General features: G+C 49.3%; 1 protein-coding gene and 1 pseudogene across 1 annotated transcript; one reads left to right on the top strand and one right to left on the bottom strand.

The window, feature by feature from the left end:
• The first annotated feature begins 1,882 nt into the window (after positions 1-1,882).
• LOC119282584 (polygalacturonase-like) lies at positions 1,883-3,367 on the top strand. Its single transcript, XM_037562758.1, has 4 exons — positions 1,883-2,320; positions 2,434-2,723; positions 2,828-3,056; positions 3,146-3,367. Exons 1-4 carry the CDS (start codon positions 1,883-1,885, stop codon positions 3,365-3,367), a joined length of 1,179 nt encoding a protein of 392 aa, XP_037418655.1.
• Positions 3,368-5,814: 2,447 nt separating this feature from the next.
• Positions 5,815-7,008, bottom strand: LOC119280243 (annotated as a pseudogene).
• Positions 7,009-25,076: the final 18,068 nt, after the last annotated feature.

The following is a 25,076-nucleotide window of genomic DNA, read 5'->3' as shown; positions in this document are numbered from 1 at the left end:
AGGGGAGGAGATGTGGGGGGCGGGCGGCGTCGGGAGCCGGGGAGGAGGTCGGGGGCTAGCGGCGCCGGGCGGAGGCGAAGGATCTGGAGGGCGGCAGCGAAGGGACGAAGGGCGGCGGCGGGCGAACGAGGGCAGAGAGTCGGGCGACGGTTTCTCGCTCGAGGCACGATACCTCGGTCGTACGTGCGGGAGTTTGGTCAGCGATTTTTTTCGTTGGTTAATCTTCGCCGGTTTGCTTTCGCCGGTTTGTTTTCGTTCGTGACAGATGGGTTCTACGGGAGGTTAGGCGCGTGGGGGCGGGTGGGGGACTCGATCGCGGGGTTTTCCTTGGTTTTTCGCGGCTGAGAGGGAGGTGGGAGAAAGTACCAAAGAAGTACCAAAAAAGACCGGATAAGGTGGGACGAAAATAAAACCCGGAACGCGACCTACCAACTGAGACATTAGGAGTAGAGATATGCGAGAGTCTCCCATTTGCTGCATCCTAACTCCATATATGCGACAGTCTCCCATCGGTATGCTCACTCAAGTGAAGGATCTCTGGCCGACGGAGGCAAGGTATGCCGCCATATCCATCTCATCCCCGTGCAGGTTATTCCAAGAGTGCCCCTCGCCTGCCACCTTGTCAACCACTTCCTCCCGAAGGTTCAACATGTAGGTGCCGTTGTGCCCGCTACACTCTCCCATGGTGAATAACAAGATCCCGCTCTTCTCGCCAAACCACCGCAGCTTGATCGCAGGGGGTAGTATGCCACGTCCATCAGCTTCCCCATCTGCTTCATCGGCACGATTTCATGAAAGGTACATATCTTACCGGTGTGGATGTCGTCTTCATGTGCAAACTTGAGATAGGTTACCTTAAGCACGAGCTTCTTCCACATGTTTATGTTTGGGATTGCCCTGAAACAACAATACATCAAGAAAAGCCGATTGCCCGATGAGACGCCCATCAGGCGGTTGTTTGGGCTAAATTTTGAGGTGTCACACGGCACGAGGTGCATCTCCATTCTATGGTCATGATCAATCCGATCCAGGCGCACCCCGAACACGCCTTGCTCAAGAGCCCAGTATGCCACCCCATGGTGTACCACGGCAGAGACGATGTTGCGGATCTTGAAACTAGGTATCTTGACAATGGATTCAATCTCCGGTCCCCAGCGGCCCGTGTCCGAGGAGTAGAACCGGAGCACCGTGGACAGCCCACCGCGGCGGTGGTGGTCGCGGTGATGCTGCGACAATGTGCTTGGATGATCACGGCGATGCTCCAATGAAGGCCCGATTGCTTCGATGATGTTGCGACGGCGTTCTTTCCTGTTGTGGTAGTGTTGCGACGATGGCATGGCTGTTTCTACAATACTATGATGGCAGGCCAGCTTCGACAGCCGCGACGGCGACGGCTATGGCAGAGGCGTCAAGGATGCTGCTCTAAGCATTGCTATATCCAAGCAAATCAGGACTCCGTAAGCTTGCTAGTACCAAATTCAACAAACACCTACAATCAAGAATATGTTATTTTTAATGCCGTTTTTAGTGCCTGTGTTGAGATTATCTGCAGCATTGCAGCATCACGTGCATGTGTAGGTACGTACTAAGCACTACTAGTGAAGTACGGCTGACGAAGCCAAACTTAATCCGACTGTTTAATCGTTTTCCTATGGAAATCGGATCCTAGTTTGTTTTACGTGAAGTAGTCTCGATTACGACGTGGGATGTGACTTGTATTCCAACCGTATAGTGGACTCCTAATCCTAATGCGCAAAGGGATTCCTTCCCTGAGACGAGCTATGCAGGTCGTTTGGATCAATATAAAGCAGCGACGACGGTCGCCATAGAAGTTGCACGCGCAACGCATAGACATATTTGTGTCTGATCGGTCGTGCGGAAGATGAGCAGTCATAGGCTCTTGCTGCTGCTGGTGGCGTTCACGGCACTGCTTGCGTTGACAACGGCGGCGGAGTACAATGTGGTTGACTACGGCGCAAGGCCTGATGGCGGGACGGACTCGGCGGGGGCGTTCCTGGCCGCGTGGGGTGTGGCGTGCAATGACACAGGGCGCTCCGGCTCCCGGCCGGTGCTGCGTGTGCCGGCGGGCAGGTTCCTGCTTAGCCAGGCCTATTTCAAGGGGCCCTGCCAGAGCGCCGGCGTGGTCGTGGCCATTGACAACAACGGCACCGTCTTCGCGCCACCGGCAGTAGACAGCAAGGCGTGGATCATGTTCCACCACGCCGATGGCCTGGCGATCCGCGGCGGGACGCTAGACGGGCAGGGGCAGGAGTATTGGGCGTGTAAGAAGGTCGGCAATTGCACGGGTCAAGGCCCCAGGGTGAGTGATGACATGAACTTCTTGTTTCTTGTTTCTTCTTTTTCTTTTTTTGCAATGCAGTTGGGTTCAATTTCCTTGTGACGGGCGTTGGCCATACGTACATACAATTGCAGACGCTCGACATTAGCCAGTCCAAGGGCGTGAGTGTGAAGCAGCTGACGCTGCTCAACAGCAAGGTATTCCACATGGCCATCTTCGACTGCACCGGCGTGACGGTCCAAGGCATCCAGATCATCGCGCCGGCCAACAGCCCCAACACCGATGGCATCCACGTCAGCCACTCCCGCCACGTGAGCATCCTCAACACCACCATCGGCACCGGGGACGATTGCGTCTCCTTAGGGCCCGGCACCTCCAACGTGCTCATAAGGGACATCGAGTGCGGTCCGGGCCACGGCATCAGGTGACACCTTCAGTTGCTAGTTCATCATCCATTATTGTGTTTGCTTGTGGTTTGCACAACGTAATAGCATTGGTTTCGTGTATTCATTGTATGCACGATCGCAGCATCGGGAGCCTGGGATGGCAGGACGGTGAGGAGGGGGTGAGGAACGTGACGGTGGACAGGGCGGTGCTCACGGGCACGACCAACGGCCTGCGGATCAAGACGTGGGCGATGCCCAACTCCGGCTCCGTCACAAACGTCTCCTTCTCACGGATCACCATGAACCGCATGGCCAACCCCATCCTCGTCGACCAGAACTACTGCCCCCGCAAGGTCGACTGCCCAGGCAATGTACGTAAGAGATGCCACCATTCAAGTTCCCTACACGTCAATCCATCCGTCTACTGTATCATGAGCTTTGTTGTTGTGTGTGCATGCAGAGCTCGGGGGTGCAGATCAGCAACATATCATACACGGACATCGAGGGCACATCGGCGACGCCCGTTGCAGTGAAGTTCAACTGCAGCAGCACCAACCCCTGCAGTGGGATCAAGCTCACGAACATTAGGCTGACGTACAAGCACAAGCGGCCGGCGCAGGCCAAGTGCGGAAATGCCGGCGGGTCCACGTCCGGAGAGGTCAGACCGCCGAGCTGCTTCTGACGATCGGAGTTGGCCGTCCGGACGGAGAAGCGCGAGCATCTTCTTGATTTGATGGTTTCTGTAATAGTTTTGCTAAGTCATAGTCGACTTAGACTTCGTTATGTCTCAGTCGATAGTATTTTGCTTTGATTTTGCATGGAGATTCGTGCAAAAAATTATTTTCAATTTTTCTTTTTTCTTCTTACATACCATAGCACTTGACTTAGACTTGGTTAAGTCTCAGTCGATTAAGACCTAACCACACCCTTTCTGTAAATACTTCTCTTGCACAGTTGCGTAAGATCAGAAAGAAAAAACATGGTAGTGTGATCATTGCTTGGTGGATCTCAAACCGACCCTTATATGTAGTCCGGTAGTAGTTTTAGCAGATTTGCTAATTCTCAATTGATTGAGACATAGTTAAACCACAATCAACGTCATAAATTTTGCGTGGTTGTTCTTGTAATTTTTTTTGAGATTTTTTATTTGTTTTTTGAGATGGCGAATCTTCGTCTAAAATCAGATGGTTATAACTTGTGAGCGTATAGGTCTACGGGAGTCTAGATGTCCCTCTAACTAATCCGTGTTGTGTCGTTTGGCGGAAAGCGGCTTGATAAATTTTTAGATCAAGTGGCCTCACTTCTCTCCCCATTTATAACTCACCAAGAGCAGAAATTCCAATGTTTAACTCTCTATTCCCGAGCTTGAGAGAGGCCTATGTCATCTTTGTCTGACAGCCTCCTCAACTTGCTATCTATGTCAAACAACCGTTATTTTTAGCCTATAACATGCATATGTGTTGTTTTGTATGTTAGAACGATCAAAATGGCTTCTAACCGGCGAAATAAGAGTTCACATTATCACATAAATTGATTGAGATTCAACTTATCGAATTAGTAGATCTGTTGAAATAAATGAATGCAACCCGAGCGAGTGGCATGGAAAAATTAACTAGGCTTAGTTTAGCAGAATATTTTCAAAACAGTAGTAATCTAAAACATTAGGGTTAGTTTGGGTGAACGGTATATTTAAAACCAGGCCCGTCGATGAGGGGGAGCGAGGTGAGCGACCGCACAGGGCCCCCAAAATTGAGGGGCCCCATCGAGAGAAAAATCCCTTCGTACCATCGCTAAAAAACAAGAAAAGAAAACTAACGTACGTGTAGACGTGACTACGTGCTGTCTTTGATGCATACGGGAGTCTGGACTGCTGGTGCTAGAGGCCCAAATAACGGACTTACAGAAAAGAAGGTTGGAGGCCCAATAGCAGGATCTGAAGAATACAAGATCGCTTTGCAGACGAACAGGCAGGGGGAACTGCCGTCTAGGTCTCGCGAGCGGCGATCCAGGATTGACGAAGGCGCTAGCAGTCGTGCCGGCGCCAATGCAGTTATGTCCGATCTATTCTTATTGTTGATCGTCTTGCTACATGAAGACACAACAGCTCTGGACCGCGGTTCCGTTCGTCGCGTCAATTAGAATTGAGGAACACATCCAGGCCCTACGGACTGTGTTTTAATCTCCAAGTGCAAGGTTCCATTTTCGGTTCATTTTCTTTGTATATGAATGATCTATTCATCTACTGATTGTTACTGTTAGAAACTAATTAGATTCTATTTGATCAATGATCACTTATAATTTATAATTTGTTAGGTATTGTTTCTGAATCTTCATCATGTCTACTAGAATTAGGAAAGCATGAATCTGGTACTGCAAAGCGTAAGAAGAAACAAAGACTCGAAGTTAAGGCTCAATCTCTAACAGATTACCTTGATAGATATTCGGTGAAATCCCGCCAACAAAATTCTGAAAATCACGAATGCTCCTTTTTGGTAGAACATGAGGTCCGTTCATTGCTTTGCAATCCCTTTTATCTTTTTAGCATTACTGTTAATATATGTCTAAATAAGGTACAGATAAAACAAACTTGCAATTATATAATAAAGTGAGAGTATGCTTTACGCAAAATAATTCTTCTGTTATGTGAACTATTTAAAATTTTGGGCCACATTCTGGTTTTCGCCCGGGGCCTCGAATTTCTGGAGACGGCCCTGTTTAAAACCCTGGTAATGTATGATATTTCAGTCTGTGAAAACTAGTATGCTTTAGAAAAAAAACTCTTTCTAAGATTGATCTAAAAGATGGATAATGGCAGGTGAGAGACCGAGAGTGCATGTGTATTGTAGTGGCATTTTACAAGCCTGAGTTTTTGTACTGATATTATTCATCAAGTGCCAAAATTTTAGTGGCCCACCAAAATAGTGATTTCATGCATATGTTGCACTCAAGTTCATAATAGAACCAGTAACGCCAGGATGTGCACCACGCAATAGCAAAGGGAGCACATGAAGTAGTAGCCTTATTTGAGACTAACAAAAACCAAACTTAGATATAAAAACGACGTATTTCCCATGCCAATGTAGCTAGCTAGTTGCCATGACGGACTAGTCGGTCATGCATGTCGTTTGACTAGAGTTTCTTCGGATTGGTAGATTTTCTTTTCTTGCTGCCTTGATCAGTCGGCGCAGACTTGACGGCGGTGGTAGCCGAGGCAGCAGGAGGAAGAGGAGGAGGAGGAGGAAGAGGAGGACTAGTAGGGGCGGCGGCAGGAGGGGGAGGAGGAGGAACGAGTTTGTCAATGTGGATGGTGAGGGGGACAATGTCGCCTGACAGATACGCTCTAGGCACCGACAGGAAGGTAAACTCGTCCGGCCATGGCGTGCCAGCGGGCAGGGAGCTGCTTTTCATGACCGGCAACTCGAACGTCACCCTCGCGCCACTGCCGGTGTGCTCCACGGCGAGCTTGTAAGAGAACTGCGGCGCGCCCGGTGCGTCACCGTCCGCCCTGACGCACACCAGCGACACCGCGGCGTCCTTGTCGCGCTCGGCCAAGACCACGAGGAACACGCTCCGATGCCTGTTGGCCATGTCGTCCTGGTCGACGAGGACCTGCAACCGCCGGGCCAGTGGCAGGCTGAGCCTCCCTGTCTGGCCGTAGCGCATGAGGATGACCTGGCGGGAGTGGTTCGTGGTGATGTGGTCGAGGAGTATCTCCCGGGCCGGGAGCCGGTGAAGTCACAGCCGCCGCCGCCCAAGGGCCCGTCGCGCTCAGGGCAGCAGCAGGGCGCGTGCTGGCACGCGCGGCGGTGGTCCACGGAGTCGTGGTAGACGACGAGACCCGCCTCGCAGCCGAACTTGACGTAGTCGCACGGCAGCTTGACGGCGCCGGCGTAGGCGTCTGCCAGGCGGCAGTGTGCGGCGACGTGGCCGCAGTCCTCGCCGTGCGCGCCGTGGCAGAGTGAGCACATCAGATGCCCGTCGTCGCACTGCGAATTATAATGTACTCAGGATCAAGACCAGCAGTCGTTTCCATGGCAAGGAGTAATAATCACCATGGCTCTAATCGATCTGTAAATAAGCTACTCGATCTAAGATTCAAGTTGATAATCAGTAGTGTACCGCGAAGATAGGCGGTTTGAGGGGGAGGTGGCAGGCATGTCAGTCCAAGAGCTCCGGTGCCCTGCACTTTTCGAAGATGAGGAAGGGCGGCACGTCGAGGGCGGGTTGTCGCTGCGGCTGCGGCTGCGGCTTGACTTCCACGGGCACCACGGGCAGAGCTCCATCTCCTCCGCCGCCACCATCGCCGCTGCTGCCATGACCCATTTCTCCTCTGACTTAACTTGCTTGGCAGGGTCAAAGATCGCACGCATAAATGATTCTTGAGACTATATATAGTGGGCAGGCCGAGTGGAGAACCCAACAGCCGTACGTCCGCTCCACAATTACATTGACATATTCAAACAGGTACAAGCGTCTGATGCTATACTGTGACAACAAAGCTGCTATTGACATTGCTAATAGCCCTGTTCAGCATGATCGAACCAAGCACATAGAGATTGATCGTCACTTCATCAAGGAGAAGCTTGATAGGGGAGTTGTTTTGAAGGAAATATGCCCTAAAGGCAATAATAAAGTTATTATTTTTTTCCTTATTTCATGATAAATGTTTATTATTCATGCTAGAATTGTATTAACCGGAAACGTAATACTTGTGTGAATACATAGACAAACAGAGTGTCACTTGTATGCCTCTACTTGACTAGCTCGTTGATCAAAGATGGTTATGTTTCCTAGCCATAGACATGAGTTGTCATTTGATTAACGGGATCACATCATTAGGAGAATGATGTGATTGACTTGACCCATTCCGTTAGCTTAGCACTCGATCGTTTGTTTTGTTGCTATTGCTTTCTTCATGACTTATACATGTTCTATGACTATGAGATTATGCAACTCCCGTTTACCGGAGGAACACTTTGGGTGCTACCAAACGTCACAATGTAACTGGGTGATTATAAAGGTGCTCTACAGGTGTCTCCGAAGGTACTTGTTGGGTTGGCGTATTTCGAGATTAGGATTTGTCACTCCGATTGTCGGAGAGGTATCTCTGGGAACACTCGGTAATGCACATCACTTAAGCATTGCAAGCATTGCAACTAATGAGTTAGTTGCGGGATGATGTATAACGGAACGAGTAAAGAGACTTGCCGGTAACAAGATTGAACTAGGTATCGAGATACCGACGATCGAATCTCAGGCAAGTAACATACCGATGACAAAGGGAACAACGTATGTTGTTATGCAGTCTGACCGATAAAGATCTTCGTAGAATATGTAGGAGCCAATATGAGCATCCAGGTTCCGCTATTGGTTATTTACCGGAGACGTGTCTCGGTCATGTCTACATAGTTCTCAAACCCGTAGGGTCCGCACGCTTAAAGTTTCGATGACAGTTATATTATGAGTTTATGAGTTTCGATGTACCGAAGGTTGTTCGGAGTCCCGGATGTGATCACGAACATGACGAGGAGTCTCGAAATGGTCGAGACATGAAGATTGATATATTGGATGACTATATTCGGACACCGGAATGGTTCCGGGGGTTATCGGATATATACCGGAGTACCGGGGGGTTACTGGAACCCCCCGGAGGCTATTGGGCCTCATGGGCCCAATTGGTGGAAGGGGAGAGGCGGCCAAGGGGCAGCCGCGCGCCCCTCCCCCCCCAAGTCCGAATTGGACAAGGAGGGGGGGCGGCGCCCCCCTTTCCTTTCCCCCTCTCTCCTTCCCTCTCCTCTCCTAATCCAACAAGGAAAAGGGAGGGAGTCCTACTCCCGGCAGGAGTAGGACTCCTCCTGGCGCGCCCCTCCTGGCTGGCCGCACCTCCCCCCTTGTTCCTTTATATACGGGGGCAGGGGGGCACCCTAGAGACACAACAATTGATCATTGATCTTTTAGCCGTGTGCGGTGCCCCCCTCCACCATAGTCCACCTCGATAATATCGTAGCAATGCTTAGGCGAAGCCCTGCGTCGGTAGAACATCATCATCGTCACCACACCATCGTGCCGACAAAACTCTCCCTCAACACTCGGCTGGATCGGAGTTCGAGGGACGTCATCGGGCTAAACGTGTGCTGAACTCGGAGGTGCCGTGCATTCGGTACTTGATCGGTCTGATCGTGAAGACGTACGACTACATCAACCGCGTTGTGCTAACGCTTTCGCTTTTGGTCTACGAGGGTACGTGGACATACTCTCCCCTCTCGTTGCTATGCATCACCATGATCTTGCGTGTGCGTAGGATTTTTTTTTGAAATTACTACATTCCCCAACAGTGGCATCCGAGCCAGGTTTTATGTGTAGATATCGTATGCACGAGTAGAACACAAGTGAGTTATGGGCGATATAAGTCATACTGCTTACCAGCATGTCATACTTTGGTTCGGCGGTATTGTTGGATGAAGCGCCCCGGACCGACATTACGCGTACGCTTATACGAGACTGGTTCTACCGACGTGGTTTGCACACAGGTGGCTGACGGGTGTCAGTTTTTCCAACTTTAGTTGAACCGAGTGTGGCTACGCCCGGCCCTTGCGAAGGTTAAAACATCACCAACTTGACAAACTATGGTTGTGGTTTTGATGCGTAGGTAAGAATGGTTCTTGCTAAGCACGTAGCAGCCACGTAAAATTTGCAACAACAAAGTAGATGACGCCTAACTTGTTTTTGCAGGGCATGTTGTGATGTGATATGGTCAAGACATGATGCTAAATTTTATTGTATGAGATGATCATGTTTTGTAACCGAGTTATCAGCAACTGGCAGGAGCCATATGGTTGTCGCTTTATTGTATGCAATGCAATCGCCCTGTAATGCTTTACTTTATCACTAAGCGGTAGCGATAGTCGTAGAAGCATAAGATTGGCGAGACGACAACAATGCTACGATGGATATCAAGGTGTCGCGCCGGTGACGATGGTGATCTTGATGGTGCTTCGGAGATGGAGATCACAAGCACAAGATGATGATGGCCATATCATATCACTTATAATGATTGCATGTGATGTTTATCTTTTATGCATCTTATCTTGCTTTGATTGACGGTAGCATTATAAGATGATCTCTCACTAAATTTCAATATAAAAGTGTTCTCCCTGAGTATGCACCGTTGCCAAAGTTCGTCGTGCCCAGACACCACGTGATGATCGGGTGTGATAAGCTCTACGTCCATCTACAACGGGTGCAAGCCAGTTTTTGCACACGCAGAATACTCAGGTTAAACTTGACGAGCCTAGCATATGCAGATATGGCCTCGGAACGCTGAGACCGAAAGGTCGAGCATGAATCATATAGTAGATATGATCAACATAGTGATGTTCACCATTGAAAACTACTCCATTTCACGTGATGATCGGTTATGGTTTAGTTGATTTGGATCACGTGATCACTTAGATGATTAGAGGGATGTCTATCTAAGTGGGAGTTCTTAAGTAATATGATTAATTGAACTTTAATTTATCATGAACTTAGTCCTGGTAGTATTAGCATATCTATGTTGTAGATCAATAGCTCGCGATGTTGTTCCCCATTTAATTTTTATATGTTCCTAGAGAAAACTAAGTTGAAAGATGTTACTAGCAATGATGTAGATTGGATCCGTGATCGGAGGTTTATCTTCATTGCTGCACAGAAGAATTATGTCCTTGATGCACCGCTAGGTGACAGACATATTGCAGGAGCATATGCAGACGTTATGAACGTTCGGCTAGCTCAATATGATGACTACTTGATAGTTTAGTGCACCATGGTTAACGGCTTAGAATCGAGACTTCAAAGATGTTTTAAACATCATGGACCATATGAGATGTTCCAGGAGTTGAAGTTAATATTTCAAGCAAATACCCGAGTTGAGAGATATAAAGTCTCCAACAAGTTCTATAGCTAAAAGATGGAGGAGAATAGCTCAAGCAGTGAGCATGTGCTCAGATTGTCTGGGTACTACAATCGCTTGAATGAAGTGGGAGCTAATCTTCCAGATAAGATAGTGATTGACAGAATTCTCTAGTCACCATCACCAAGTTAGTAGAACTTCGTGATGAACTATGGTATGCAAGGGATAACGTAAACGATTCCCGAGCTTTTCATGATGATGAAATCAGAAATCAAGAAAGAGCATCAAGTGTTGATGATTAACAAGACCACTAGTTTCAAGAAAAGGGCAAAGGGAAAGAAAGGGAACTCCATGTGGAATGGCAAGCAAGTTGCTGCTCAAGTGAAAAAGCCCAAGTCTGGTCCTAAGCCTGAGACTAAGTGCTTCTACTACAAAGGGACTAGTCACTGGAAGCGGAACTGCCCCAAGTATTTGGCGGATAAGAAGGATGGCAAAGTGAATAAAGGTATATTTGATATATATGTTATTGATGTGTACTTTACTAGTGTTTATAGCAACCCCGCGGTATTTGATACTAGTTCAGTTGCTAAAAGTAGTAACTCGTGACGGGAGTTGCAGAATGAACAGAAACTAGTTAAGGGTGAAGTGACGATGTGTGTTGGAAGTAGTTCCAAGATTGATATGATCATCATCGCACACTCCCTATACTTTCGGGATTAGTGTTGAACCTAAATAAGTGTTATTTGGTGTTTGCGTTGAGCATGAATATGATTTGATCATGTTTATTGCAATATGGTTATTCATTTAAGTTAGAGAATAATTGTTGTTCTGTTACATGAATAAAACCTTCTATGGTCATTGAGGGAGTCCTGGATTAGGGGGTGTCCGGATGGCCGGAATAAGACCTTTGGCCGGACTCCCGGACTATGAAGATACAAGATTGAAGACTCCGTCCCGTGTCCGCATGGGATTTTCCTTGGCGTGGAAGGCAAGCTTAGCGATACAATATGAAGATCTCCTCCCATTGTAACCGACTCTGTGTAACCCTAGCCCTCTCCGGTGTCTATATAAACCGGAGAGTTTTAGTCCGTAGGACAAAAAACAATCATACCATAGGCTAGCTTCTAGGGTTTAGCCACTCCGATCTCGTGGTAGATCTACTCTTGTACTACCCATATCATCAATATTAATCAAGCAGGAGTAGGGTTTTACATCCATCGAGAGGGCCTGAACCTGGGTAAAAACATCGTGTCCCTTATCTCCTGTTACCATCCGCCTGGACGCACAGTTCGGGACCCCCTACCCGAGATCCGCCGGTTTGACACCGACATTGGTGCTTTCATTGAGAGTTCCGCTGTGTCGTCACCATCAGGAAGGATGCCGCATCCCGTCTTTAAAGACGGCGTCGTTGCTAAAGGAGCTTTGGCTGTCGGCCAAACTCTCCGGCTAGGCAGGTTTTTGATGACCGCCTGTCCGGCCGCCGCGCCGACGAGGACCTCTCGAGCCATCGAAAGCAATCTTCACATCAGCTCGGAGCTTGCCGAGCCGTTAGATCAGATGGAGCTCTTCTCCCTGAACGAGCTCTTGGATCGCATCGCGGCCCTGGGAGTCACTACTGATTACGACCAGATTGGGCTTAAACTCGATCAGAGAGAGATTGACTCTCCCCAGGTCACCCATCATGTTGAAGTGGTGGAAGAACAATGCGGCGAGTCTTCGCCCGCCCTAAGGACCAGATGTGTCTGGATTCCTGATCCCTCCATGCCGGACACCCGCGGAGGGGAGGATGTCGCCCAAACCCTGAACCTAAAGTCAGGCAGCAGGCCTGATTAATTGAATAATGTCCAAGAAAGCCTGCTTCCGAATTCGGAAACCGCTTGGCCCCTGAATCTTACATTGGGCAAGGTTCCGGATTTAATTCCACCCGCCCACCCAACTATGCGGGATTTATCCCTAATACGGCAAGAGCCCGGAGAAACAGTACACCACTACTGGGCCAGATTCCTCCTGGTTATGAACATGATAAAGGACTGCCGTGAGAAAGAAGCAATCTCACTCTTCTGTAACAACTGCACGGACATCGTAATCCTCAACGCCTTAAGTCGCCACAAAATTACACGATTCGCCGACTTGACATCCATAGTACGAAAGTACTGTGCGACTGAAAGCGTTCAGAAAACCGAAGATAAATTCTGGGACAATCCGGCCCCGAATATAACACGAGTCCGAAACAAAAGGGCGCAGTATCGCCAGGCATCTGAGCCAAACATCAAAAAACAAAAACCCTCTACAGGGTACGGGACCGTACTGGAAGGATGGCTCAATGGACCCTGTAAAATTCATAATTCAGGGGAAGCCACACCAACGCACAGCCTTAGAGCATGTTGGATATTACGGCAGGTGGCCCGAAGTGGCGAGGAACTTTTAACTCCAGCACCCGAAGAATACCTCCCCAGTACGGTGTCGACAGTCTTTGAGACCTTCACATCAAACAATGCAAGGAAACGAACGTTGCGCGACCTTGCCGAAGTCTACCAAGTAGCAACAATAAACCCATGGAGTGACACGACTATCACCTTTAATGCCAGTGACGAACCTAAATTCCGGACAGCCCGAGCACCAGCCGCATTGGTCCTCAGTCCGATAGTGGACGGCTTCCGACTTACAAAGGTACTCATGGACGGCGGCAGCGGACTCAACCTCATCTACGAGGAAACCATGCGAAAAATGGAAATGGACTGGAGCCGCATTGAGCGAAGCAACACAACTTTTAGGGGAATAATTCCAAGCTGGGAAGCGTGCTGTTCAGGAAAAATCACACTGGACGTGGTGTTCGGCACGCCGGATAATTACAGATCTGAGGAGGTCACGTTTCAAGTGGCCTCGTTCAGCAGCGGATACCACGCTCTGCTAGGGCGAGAAGCATTTACAATTTTCCAAGCCATACCCATTACGGGTACATGAAGCTCAAAATGCCCGGACCCAACGGAATCATCACTCCACTACTAGGAAAAGGCCTACTAATGGCGCACCGGTTTTGCCTACTAATGGCGCACTACCGGTGCGCCATTAGTAGCACGCCATTAGAATTTTTTACTAATGGCGCACCACAGGTGCGCCATTAGTATCTGGTATACTAATGGCGCACCTGGCAGTGCGCCATTAGTATGTAACTCCATGCGCCATTAGTATGCCTCCCGGGGGGCCATATGTTAGCATGTGCTTTGTCACACTAATGGCGCACTCTGCCTTGATGCGCCATTATTATCCTTTGGCATACTAATGGCGCACTTTGCCTTGATGCGCCATTAGTATGAATATTTGTTTTTTTTGCTTTTCTGATTTTTGCACAGATTACAAAATATATTATTGGACAGAATATAGACAGTAGCACACAGCAACATCAGATTCATCGAATACAATAGAAGATTAGTCTCCGAATACAATTCATCATATTAGTCTCCAAATTCAAAAGACCAAACAAAGATAAAACATTACAAGTCTCAAGACCGCGAGTATCGAGTTTGTCTTCACATTACAAGTCGATATCGATCATCTAAACTACCATCACATAAAAGAGAGTTGTGGTCATCACGATGAGCATCATCGCGATCAAACTGGTCTTCATCCGGTTCCTCCAACGCTCCCTCCTCTCTCCCGCTAGATAGCGGGCATATCTAGATTCGGCCTCCGCCCTAGTGGTGTACCCTCTGTAACTATTACCGCTAAAACGGTGAACCTGTCTCCGACACTCCTCCCAGTCGTCGTAGACTCCGGGAACCTTACTCTTGTATACGACATACGACGACATCTCTATGCACAAGCCAAACAACAGACAATACATAAGCAATATGTAAGTATGCAACAAAAGGATCGGAAGAGAAAAGCAAGACATTAATAGCACGATTCATGGTCCTACTAATAAATAGCATCGATTACATCTCAGTTGAACGACTGTCCAAACCAAAGAGACATACGAATTCATTAAAGTTTAATTACAACATGAGCCAATCAATGTTTCAGAACTACACATCACTACTTTCGACTCGACTCATCGGACAGGAGCGTGGATGAAGCCACCGTCTGTCGTGATGGTCATGAAATCGCGGTCGTTGTCACCCTGCATTTGTAGCATTCCATCTATCTCATTGTTGGACGGTTGATATCTGAGGTAGAACCGCCCCGACGTATGAAGGACATCTTGATGGATGATGTCCGCAAAGTCCGATTGGATGCGAAAGAATTCTTGTCTGAGGTCCGCGTCCTGGATTTCTGACAAGTTCGCGGCCCAATCTTTGAGATTATCTGGTAGCAGAAGTTGATGATGGTCCCTTACGATCGCCCGCATGTGACGGAGGGCGTAGTAGGCATCCTTCTGACCGCCAGGCGGCTGCTTGACGCAGTAGAACTTCGTATTGTGTGAGAACATGTGCTTGCCGTACTTACGAACAGTCCTGGTGAAGGTGCCTCCAGATTTGGCGTAGCCGGGGAGAACATCATCAAGAACTTTCTTGACATTTGTGTAGTCCATCTTGGAGTTACGGTTCGGGTCGAAATACGTGGCCATGGAATATTTCGGGCTTAAGAGGATGAATGTGCAATGTGTGTCACTGCACAGAACACGGAATTTTAGAAAAAAAAGAACGATCGAAATCTAAGAAATCATATGTTACGGGGTGGTTAAGGGATGACTTACTCGGGAAAGTAAGCCACAAGGAAGTTATCCTTATCTGGGTTTGCCAGAATGACGCCTTCGAGGTGTGAACTCGCAACTTGGTGGTCCCCAGCGCTGCTCAAGTGCTTGGCAAGCATGTAGAAGGGGTCGACTATCACGATGTCCGGGGTCTTGTCTCTAATGATCCGCATCTCCATACTCAGCGAAAACAGTCGAACGAAGGTGTAGTGCAGCGGATGAAGGTTAAACATAGCAAAGATGTCATCAAACAGCAGGACGATCGTACCCCCGATGTCGCCATCCACAAAGCCCTTGCCCTCTGGCACCTTGGCCACGAAAACCGGGTATGCCACATCCTTCTCTCTGAAACGCCGCTTCTCCAAAGAAAGAACACTGTCGTGCAGACTCCGCATAGCACCGATTGTAGCATTCAGCATATTTGGCGGTAGCATCGCCCTACCCGCCACATGCACCCTCCTCGAGATATCCTTAGGTGAAGGTGGCCCGTCCTGAGCACGGATCAAACTCGGTGCCGGCTGGCTCGCACCGGCTCCCTTCTTAGTCTTTTGTTTCCGTCCCTTCTTCTTGATCTCCTGTAATGGGACCGAGTTCTGCTCACAGACTGCCTTCTTGAGCGTGTTGGGGCTGATAATATTTCGCACCTCAGCTATCTGAGGCTTGGTGAAGGCAGGAGCTGGAGGCGTCTCCTGAGAACTGAACGCCAGACGACGCCTATTGCAATTGGATTTCTCCGCCGTACCAGCTAGATTGCGGTCGTCTTGGTTGGGTTCTTGAGAAAGAGGCCCGCAGAACTCGTCAGCGTACCCATGTTCGGCAAAGTACTTATCGACTTTGGTAAATGTACCGTTGTCGTTGTCGTCGTCGTCCGGATCCTGTGCCATAGGGCTGTCCAGATCCTGTGCCATAGGGATGTCCGACCTAGGGATGTCCGGCAGGTCTGGTAGCGTTGTGGCGTTCTTGCCATGGCTTGGCGCCGGCACGACTGGCGATCTTGTCTGTGGGGTGGTGTCCCCCGCCCCCAAACAAATCTGGCTCTTCGGCCAAAGCAGCGGCCATTTTACGCAGGCGCTGAGGGTCATCTCATCTTCTTCGTTGGCCCCAGCGGGTCGAACCGGAGGTAACAGCTCGTCGCAGCCTGGCAGCACCCGAACCACTTCAACCCTATACGCTGTGGGTGGCATCGGATTACCGTGGAACATGCGGTTTCCCGGTTGAATGATTCTGCCCTTGGCGACATCGACCAACTCGGCGCCAACGAAGTGCAGAAGAGTGCAAGGAACGTCGGCGGTGCCCTGCGAAAACATGTACAGGGCGTCAGGGATGCCCAGTCAAAGGCAAGGAGATGAAGTCATTGGCCGAGAGGCTTAGTTACTGTGATGCCGTCGAGCTCGGCTAATGTCGAGGCACCGCCAACGGCGGGCGTGCAACAGACGGAGGGGGCGCTTGCTGGCGAGGTGCCGGCCGGCGTACACCCGGGTGCATTAAGCTCCAATGCCCGTGCCAGCGCCGGAGACACGAATACCGCCTCCGCTGGAGACACCAATGGCGGCGCCGCCGGAGACACCAATGGCGCCGCCAGAGACACCAATGGCGCCGCCTGCGCGCTGTGCGAGTTGCTGGCCGTGAAGCTGGGAACCGGGGGAGGCCCCTGTTGGCCGCCCGCAATCCACGTCGTCAGCCCATGAATCAACGTAGGCACCATGGCGTTGAGCTTCGTTCCCAGTTGTTGTTCCACTTGCTCTTGGACAAGCTCCAGAATCCGCGCCACTTGTGCCTTGAGTGCTTCAACCTCGCGCATCTGGCTTTCCGAGCTGGCCTTTTTCTCCTTCCGCACACCAGCGGTATAGTATGACCCCCATTTTGTGGACAAGCCTTTGCTGGCCACACGACCAGCTGACGTTGGCTTAGTGAGCTTATCCTTGCTTTTCATTACGTTCAACGCCCTATTTAAAGGGGTGTCGAAAGGGGAGCTCTGAGACGACCCCGTGCTACTGCTTTCAGTTTCCTGCGAAAGGAACGTGAACCATTTAGAAATATTGGGGATTAATTAGAGTGCAACCATATGGAGCTAATTATGCGGGGGTGTATTCCTTACCAGAACAAGCTCAAGCACCCTGGTCTTCGGATCCGTGCTAAGCTCCTTTGTTATCGGGTCCTCCTTGTACCGGGCCCTGACATAGTTCCTGGTCTGCTTGTTACCGCTGTATTTCTCGAAGCGGGGCAGTAGGCCTTGCTCGGCACGCTCCGCGTCCTCCTTGTCCCATATAGGCTCCGCCACTCTGTAACCGCCGGGACCGAGTTTGTGTTCCCCTAAGTTCAACTCCCGCATTTCTTTCCCCCACTGACTTGATTCGGTGGTTGCACTACTCTCGCACTTTATCTTGAACTCCTTGTAGTCATCTTCGCTCATCAAAGGATATTTCGCCTTGATCTTCTCATAACTATCACCTTTATCAATCATTCTCTTCACCGCGCTTCTCCAAGTAGACAGGGCCGTGCTCATCTTCGTGAGGGCGGCACTGTTCACTTTATTCCCTGAGAGGCGTGTGTTTTCAAATTTGGCGGGGAACTTGTATCGTTCGTGCAGCTTCGTGAAGAGGAGGTTGCGCAAATTCCCTCGGTCCTTATGCCTAAGGTTCATGCAGCTTCATGAAAGAATGCACCTGAGCTGAACCGAGTACCCCTTGACTATATGTTTGGGCTCCGTTGGATTCCCGTCGGAGTCCACTTGAGTGAATTCCTCCTTGAGGGTGCGGAGCGCATTCGGGCGCTGGTCCTTCCTTTGCTTCTTCGGTTGGCTGCCATCTGTGTGTGCGCCGCCATCATCAGTGGTGGCATCCTCGGCGGCACCATCAGTGGTGTCATCCCCGACGCCACTAGGGGTTGTGTAATCAGGATCGGTGTCTTCCACGGCGTCCTCATAGCGGTGAGGTTGTTCCTCCATCTCCTGGGACAGCTCCCAGAATTGCTTCCCGCCCGAACCGCCGGCCTCATCGTTGTTGGCCATGTTTCGCTTTAAATAGGAAAACAGTTTGGTCAAAAAGTTGGTTGTTTTCAAGGAACAAGATCATGGTCTCATCATTTAGGGTTTGTCGACACCGAGACATCCTAAAAGCTAAGCTTTTATCATTTAGGGTTTGTCGACACCGAGGCACCCTAAAAGCCTAAGCTGAGGCACCCTAGGTTGGGCCTAATCACTTGGCACTAATCACTTGGCTCTATTGCCACCTATGGTTTAATGCAGCAAGAATGGCGGGGCATTTGATCCTACTTAACTAAGTACTAAGATACCCCGGTCCATGCATTAGTCGCAAGTACCCCATATGTCCTATTTTTAGCAAAGTCATGCTAAAATTCACGGAAAATTTCAGCATGACCTTTGCTGAAAATAGGACATATGGAGTACCCGAATTTGCCGGAACGGAAGTTAATCAACATTCCGGCAAACTCAAGGGCCTCTCGGGGTACCTGCAAATTCATCACGACACGATTGTCGGAGACATGACCTTTGCAAAATGGTCGGAGACACGATGGTCTTTCTCAATGTGATCAATTGATGGATCAACACATAAAACATGTCCAATAAGTATGATTTATAGAGTCAACATCAGTATGAATATATATAAAGTAACTGCATCCAGCAACTATTTCTGCTACTCTGTAACTAACTACACTCTGTATTTATAGATTCATTTCAGATGAGATCAGATTGAGCTCCAACTGTAGCTGCAGCTGAGGGATCCATGAGCCATCATGCCAGCCAGCTAGGAAATAAACTTTACTTTCCAAAGGAAATAAAAATACAATGCATACATACATACTTAAGCAGGTAGATAGATAGATAGATAGATAGATAGATGAGCATGTTCTGCTACTGTTACTGCTACTGCTTGCCTCTGCTGCTATTGAATATTTATAATTACCTGAAATTGTTCCTTTCACTACAAGTAAATGCAACTTTTCCATTAATTAAAACTAAATTGTTCCTTCATGATATTCTCTCTTCATCTACCCTTGGGAGTATTTCTAACTTGAAAATCTCTGGTGAACTGCCTGATGATGTACTGGCAGTACAAGCTCTCTTCTTTTCTTACATTTGCTTGTTCTGTACCTTTTTCTGTTAACTGATTAAACATGCAGTGGAGTAGTGTATTGCAGTGCATGCAGTGGAGTAAAGCATAGAATTTGCAAAGGACTATAGTATCACTGGAGTAAATTGCAGTAGTGCAAGTTTCAGTAGACCAGAGAATATCCCTACAGTAGTGCCCTCCAACAGTAGTTCTTGCTTGCAATAGTTTTAGGGAGTACTACAGTTTTGCAAGTTTAAAGTAAAACGTTTCAGTTAATGCAAGTACTCCTCTTGCTCTCTACTTTCTCTCTTCTCTTCTTCAGTTAATTAACTGAATTTTACTAATGTTGTTGTTAACTGAATTTTGTGCAAATGATCAGCAACTGCATCAAACTAGATCAGCAAGCAACCAACAAACTAGATCAAAACTACATCATTGGCAGTGATCAGCAAACTGTAGCCAACTGGCCACCAACAGACTCAAAATTGTTTCCCACAGAAAAAGGGGTCCAAAAAATTCATGCAAAGGAAAGGTTGAGACTTCATATCATCTTCATGGCCAAAATGAGAACATTCTTTCATGGAAAGATAGATAGAGGGTTGCATTCAAAACTGAAATGGCCATTTTAGAACATACAAACAGAGAATGTGCAGAAATACTACTCATTGATACTTAAAAGCATTTGCACAATGCCCTGATCTCATACTCTCCTAGTTCCAAGATGTGTGCAATATGACAACATGAGGAAGGATAAGTTCATAGCAGTGCAATGCTTTCTTCTCTACCGAATGACATAATGAACATACCAATTATCTTTCTTCTCTACCGAATGAGATCACAGAGTTGCATCTGAAAGAATCGGGGGCGAGGGGGAAGATGGAATCGGGGGCTCTGTACCTGCGGCGGCTGCGGCTGGAGGACGACGCCGTCGACGAACTCGAGGGCGGGGGCACCGGATGCTCCTCTCGTTGATGGGGGAGGGGAGAGGCTGGAGGCAAACCCTAGCCGCCAAGCGCACGAGTGCTGCAGCTAGGTGGAGTAACCTCTGCCAGAGACGACGGAGCAGGTGGCCGACGTCGTGGTTGGTGAGGAGCAGGTGGCCGGCGTCGTGGTTGGTGAGGAGAGCGCGAGGAAGAGCGCCCCGTCCGAGGAGGTGGTTGGTGCCTTGGCGGCCGGCGGCGGCGGAGGCCTGGAGGATGTGGAAGAAGGCGCAGACGGCGAGGAGGAGTCCGGCGAGGGTCGAGGCGGCGGGATGGAGGCGCGGGGGCGCGGGTCGGCGGGGGTGGAGTTCAGTGAGGGTCGGGGCGGCGGCGTCGTGGGTCGGGGCAGCGCGCAGGTGGATCTGGTGGCGAGGGAGAGAGGGTCGAAGGGGATCTGGCGAGGGAGAGATAGCTAGGGGGAGGGTTCTAATGGCGCACCGTCCAGTCGTGCGCCATAAGTATGACTATTCTAATGGCGCACCTCCCCTCGGTGCGCCATTAGAATTTTGTTTTAATCTAGCCAACTAACCATATCTACAACCTAACCCTATCTACAACAGAACCCACCCACTAGCACGACTGGTCAGCACGTAGCACACACACCAGGAAGTCTTGGGTTCGATTCCCAGGCTCCCCAATATTTTTTATGCATTTTAAATGCTGTTTTTTATATTTATTTGTGTTTAAATATGTTCAAACTTGTTTAAATCATAACAGTAATATTTTTTTTATAAAAACAGTAATAATTTTTTAAAAAATATGTTCAAATTTCTTACTTGAAAATATCATCGGCGGCGGTGGTGGAGCGGGGGAGGGTGCGGGGATCGAGATCGAGATGGAGGGGGAATCGAGATCGAGATGGAGGGGGATCAAGATCAAGTGTCCTCATGATTTCAAAAAGTGCCCATGAAATTTAAAAATATTCATGATATCAAAAAGTTCCCATGAAATACAATCGAGAAATGAAGACTACGATTTAAATACAATCGATCTTAGCTAGCTATCTGTTCACAATCTTCTTGCCCTTCTTTTTGGCAAATGGAGTTCTTCTGTGGAACGGACGTCCTTTAGGTAGGGTGGTCCTGCTTCTTCTTGTGGTGTGTGCTGCTACTTCATCATCGTCGTCATGTTCGATCTTCGGGTCGCCGTACTTGTCGAAGTCTTGCTCATTGGCTACTCCATCCATTCCGATGATCTTCCTTTTGCCTCTCCTCACGACAACACGACTGGGCTTTGGCGGGTCGGTAATGAAGAAGCATTGGTCCACTTGGGAAGCCAGTACCCATGGCTCATTTTTCGCGGTGACGTTTGCGCCCGCGGTCTTGGATTTGGCTTCGGGTATAACCATGGTGGTGAAATATCGGTCTTCTTTTAGGACGCTCTTGGCCCCTCTGACACGGAACATCGACACCTTCTCTCCAGCGTAGCTCAGCTCCCAGATCTCCTCGATCCTTCCGTAGTATCTGTCCTTGTCCTTACCGGTGTAGGATTCCATCGTTACCCCGGAGTTCTGATAACCATCGCACTTCATGTCCTTGTCCTCGGTGTAGAATGTGTAGCCGTTGATATCGTACGCCTCATAGGTCATCAGGTTGTGCTCGACGCCCTGTGACAAGGCGAATATGAGTTGTTCTTCCGTGGAAGAATCTTCATGTAAAGGGTACGACAGAAGCTTCTGCTTGAACCAACGCGTGAAACATGAGTTGTGCTCTTTGAGTATATCTCCGTCCATCCTCTGTTGGCCTCGGTCATTGTACGTCTTCTCAATAAAGGTTTTGTGCTCTACCACCCAAGGATCGACCACGTCTATGTGTTGTAGCGCGACTAGGTTTGCTCTTTCAAAGTCGGCGAGTCGACCCTCGAAGTCGACATGTATTTCGCGGCGACCCACACGGTGACCCCATCCAGCGAGCCTGCCGAGGTGCCTGTTGACGGGCAGACCAATGGGGTTCTTGGTGCCTAGATAATTCGTGCAGTAGGAGATGCACTCTTCGGTCAGAAAGCCCCTGGCTATACTTCCCTCTGGACGTGACATGTTCCGAACGTATCCTTTGATGACACCATTCATCCTTTCGAACGGCATCATGCTGTGCAGGAACGTCGGCCCGAGTTGGATGATATCCTCCACGATATGGACTAGCAGATGCACCATAACATCGAAGAATGCGGGCGGGAAGTACATCTCAAGCTCGCATAGTATCACCACGATCTCTTCCTGTAGCCTTCTGAGTTGCCTCACGCCAATCAACTTACGAGAGATGACGTCAAAAAAGTTGCATAGGCCAAATAGCGTTTCACGGACGTGCGCGTCCATGATCCCACGGATTGCAACTGGAAGTATCTGCGTCATCAGCACGTGACAGTCGTGAGACTTCATCCTGCTGAACTTCTGCTTCACTGGGTCTAGGTATCTGCTTATCTTCCCCGCGTAACCGTAAGGAAGTTTTACTCCTAGGAGGCAGGTGAAAAACTACTCGATCTCCTCCTGACTTAGAGTGAAGCACGCGGGAGGGTAGTCATTTCCGGTCTTCTTGGCCTTTTTGCGTTTGCGACGACTTTCTGTGTCCTACTTCGCCTCATCATCATCATCATTAGCATGAAGCTCCTGCCTGATGCCCATTGATTTCAAGTCTGCCCTTGCTTTCGGCCCATCTTTGGTCCTCTCTAGCATGTTGAGCAGGGTACCAAGCAGACTCTCGCACACGTTCTTCGTGATATGCATGACATCAAGGCTGTGAGGCGCACGGTGGATCTTCCAGTACGGCAAGTCCCAGAAAACAGACCTCGTTTTCCATACCTTCAGCAGCGGCTCTGGCGCCTTTCGCTTCTTTCCCGGCTCTAGCGCCTTTTGCTTCTTTCCCGACAGTGGGCAGTCTTTCTAATTTTTCAACAGCTCGTCTATTTCCTCGCCGCTCCTCGTACACGGGCGTTTTCGGGGTTCGGTTTCACCATCGAACAGATCCTTGCGTTTCCTCCACGGGTCATCGTCACGAAGCCACCTTTGATGTCCCATGAACACGGTTTTCGAAGACCCGGGATCTCTATCTAGCTGGCGATACGTTGTGTCATCCATGCACCTTACGCATCCAGAAAATCCGTGGACTACCTGCCCCGCGAGATATCCGTAACCAAGATAGTCGTGCACCGTCGGGAGCAGTGCGGCTCTCATAGGGAAATATTCTTTCTCTGCGGCATCCCACGTATTGGCTGGCATTTTCCACAGCATGTCTAGCTCCTCCTTCAGCAGCCCCAGATACAGATTGATGTCGTTCCCTGGTTGTTTCGGCCCTTCAATTAGCATACTCATGTGAATGTACTTCCTCTTCATGCACAACCAGGGGGGAAGGTTGTACATCCACACAAACACAGGCCAGGTGCTATGTGTGCTTCTCTGGCTGCCAAACGGATTGACTCCATCGATGCTCGCGCCCAGCACGATGTTCCTTGGATCCTTCCCAAATTCTGGGTATTCGAAGTTCAACGCTTGCCACTGGCTCGCATCCTTAGGGTGACTCAGCATCTTGTCTTTTTTATTTATCTCCGGATCATTTCCGTCATCTTCCCACTTCTTCTCCTCCCTATCCGCGTGCCAATGCAGGAGCTTTGCTACCTTAGGGTCCGCGAAATACCGCTGCAGACGAGGAGTGATCGGAAAGTACCACATCGATTTTCGAGGAGCTTTCTTCCTCTTCTTGTATCGAGTGACGCTGCACACCGGACATATGGTAGACTCCGCGTGCTCGTCCCGATAAATGATGCAATTGTTCATGCACACATGGTATTTCACGTGCGGTAAATCCAAAGGACACACAATTTTCTTCGCCTCCTCGAAACTGGTCGGGCACTTGTTCCCCTTGGGAAGACGTTCATGCCAGAATGACATGTTCTCGTCGAAGCATGCGTCGATCATTTTGTGTTTTACCTTCATCTCCAGAGCCATGAGCGTTACTTTCAGGCTGGTATCCTCGGGCCTGCATCCTTCATACAATGGAGTAACCGCGTCTATCTCCAGTTGATCCAGCTTGGCTTTCTCTCGGGCGGCAGCTCTTGTGTTATCCGTCTGCTTGTGAAGCAGCACTTGAATATGAGGGTCCTGCACCCAGCCTCCATCGTCGTCTGCTCCGGCATCTTCATCTTCATGATCATGCCCTTCGTCTTGATCTTCCTCATCATCATGTCCTGCATCTTCTACATGATGACTGTGTACAACATCACCGTCGTGATCATCTCCTCGGGATTCTTTGTCTTCTCGCCCGCCCGAGCCGCGGTGGTTGTCTTGCTGCCCTTCCTCATTTCTTGCCCGGCCCCCATGGACGACTTCGTAGTCATCTTCATCACCTTGCCACCGATAGCCATCCATGAAACCACGCAAGAGCAGGTGGTCCCGCACCTGCCCGGAATCCGGGTCCGCAATAAGGCTCTTCAGCTTGCATCTTCGACACGAACATCTTATCTCCGTCTCGTTCTTTTGAAGCATCTCAGCCTTCGCGGAGCTCAAAAACCTATTCACGATGCCTTCGGTCATCGTGCGGACCATGGTCGCCTACGGGGTAGAGCAAAACGATATTTTAGAACCAAGAAAAAATTTGGCATGACCTTCCCTAAAAATAGGACCAAAAAGAATGCATAGTGCCAAAATTCTCGCCGAAACGGAAATGAATCAACATTCCGGCAAAATATTGGCAACTATCGCATTTCAAATACCGGTACCTGCAAACAAAAACATATATGCAACACCACAAACACAAGCAACA

This window comes from Triticum dicoccoides, chromosome 3B (assembly GCF_002162155.2).
Source record: "Triticum dicoccoides isolate Atlit2015 ecotype Zavitan chromosome 3B, WEW_v2.0, whole genome shotgun sequence".
Lineage (NCBI taxonomy): Eukaryota > Viridiplantae > Streptophyta > Magnoliopsida > Poales > Poaceae > Triticum > Triticum dicoccoides.
This window is presented reverse-complemented; position numbering and strand designations above follow the sequence as displayed.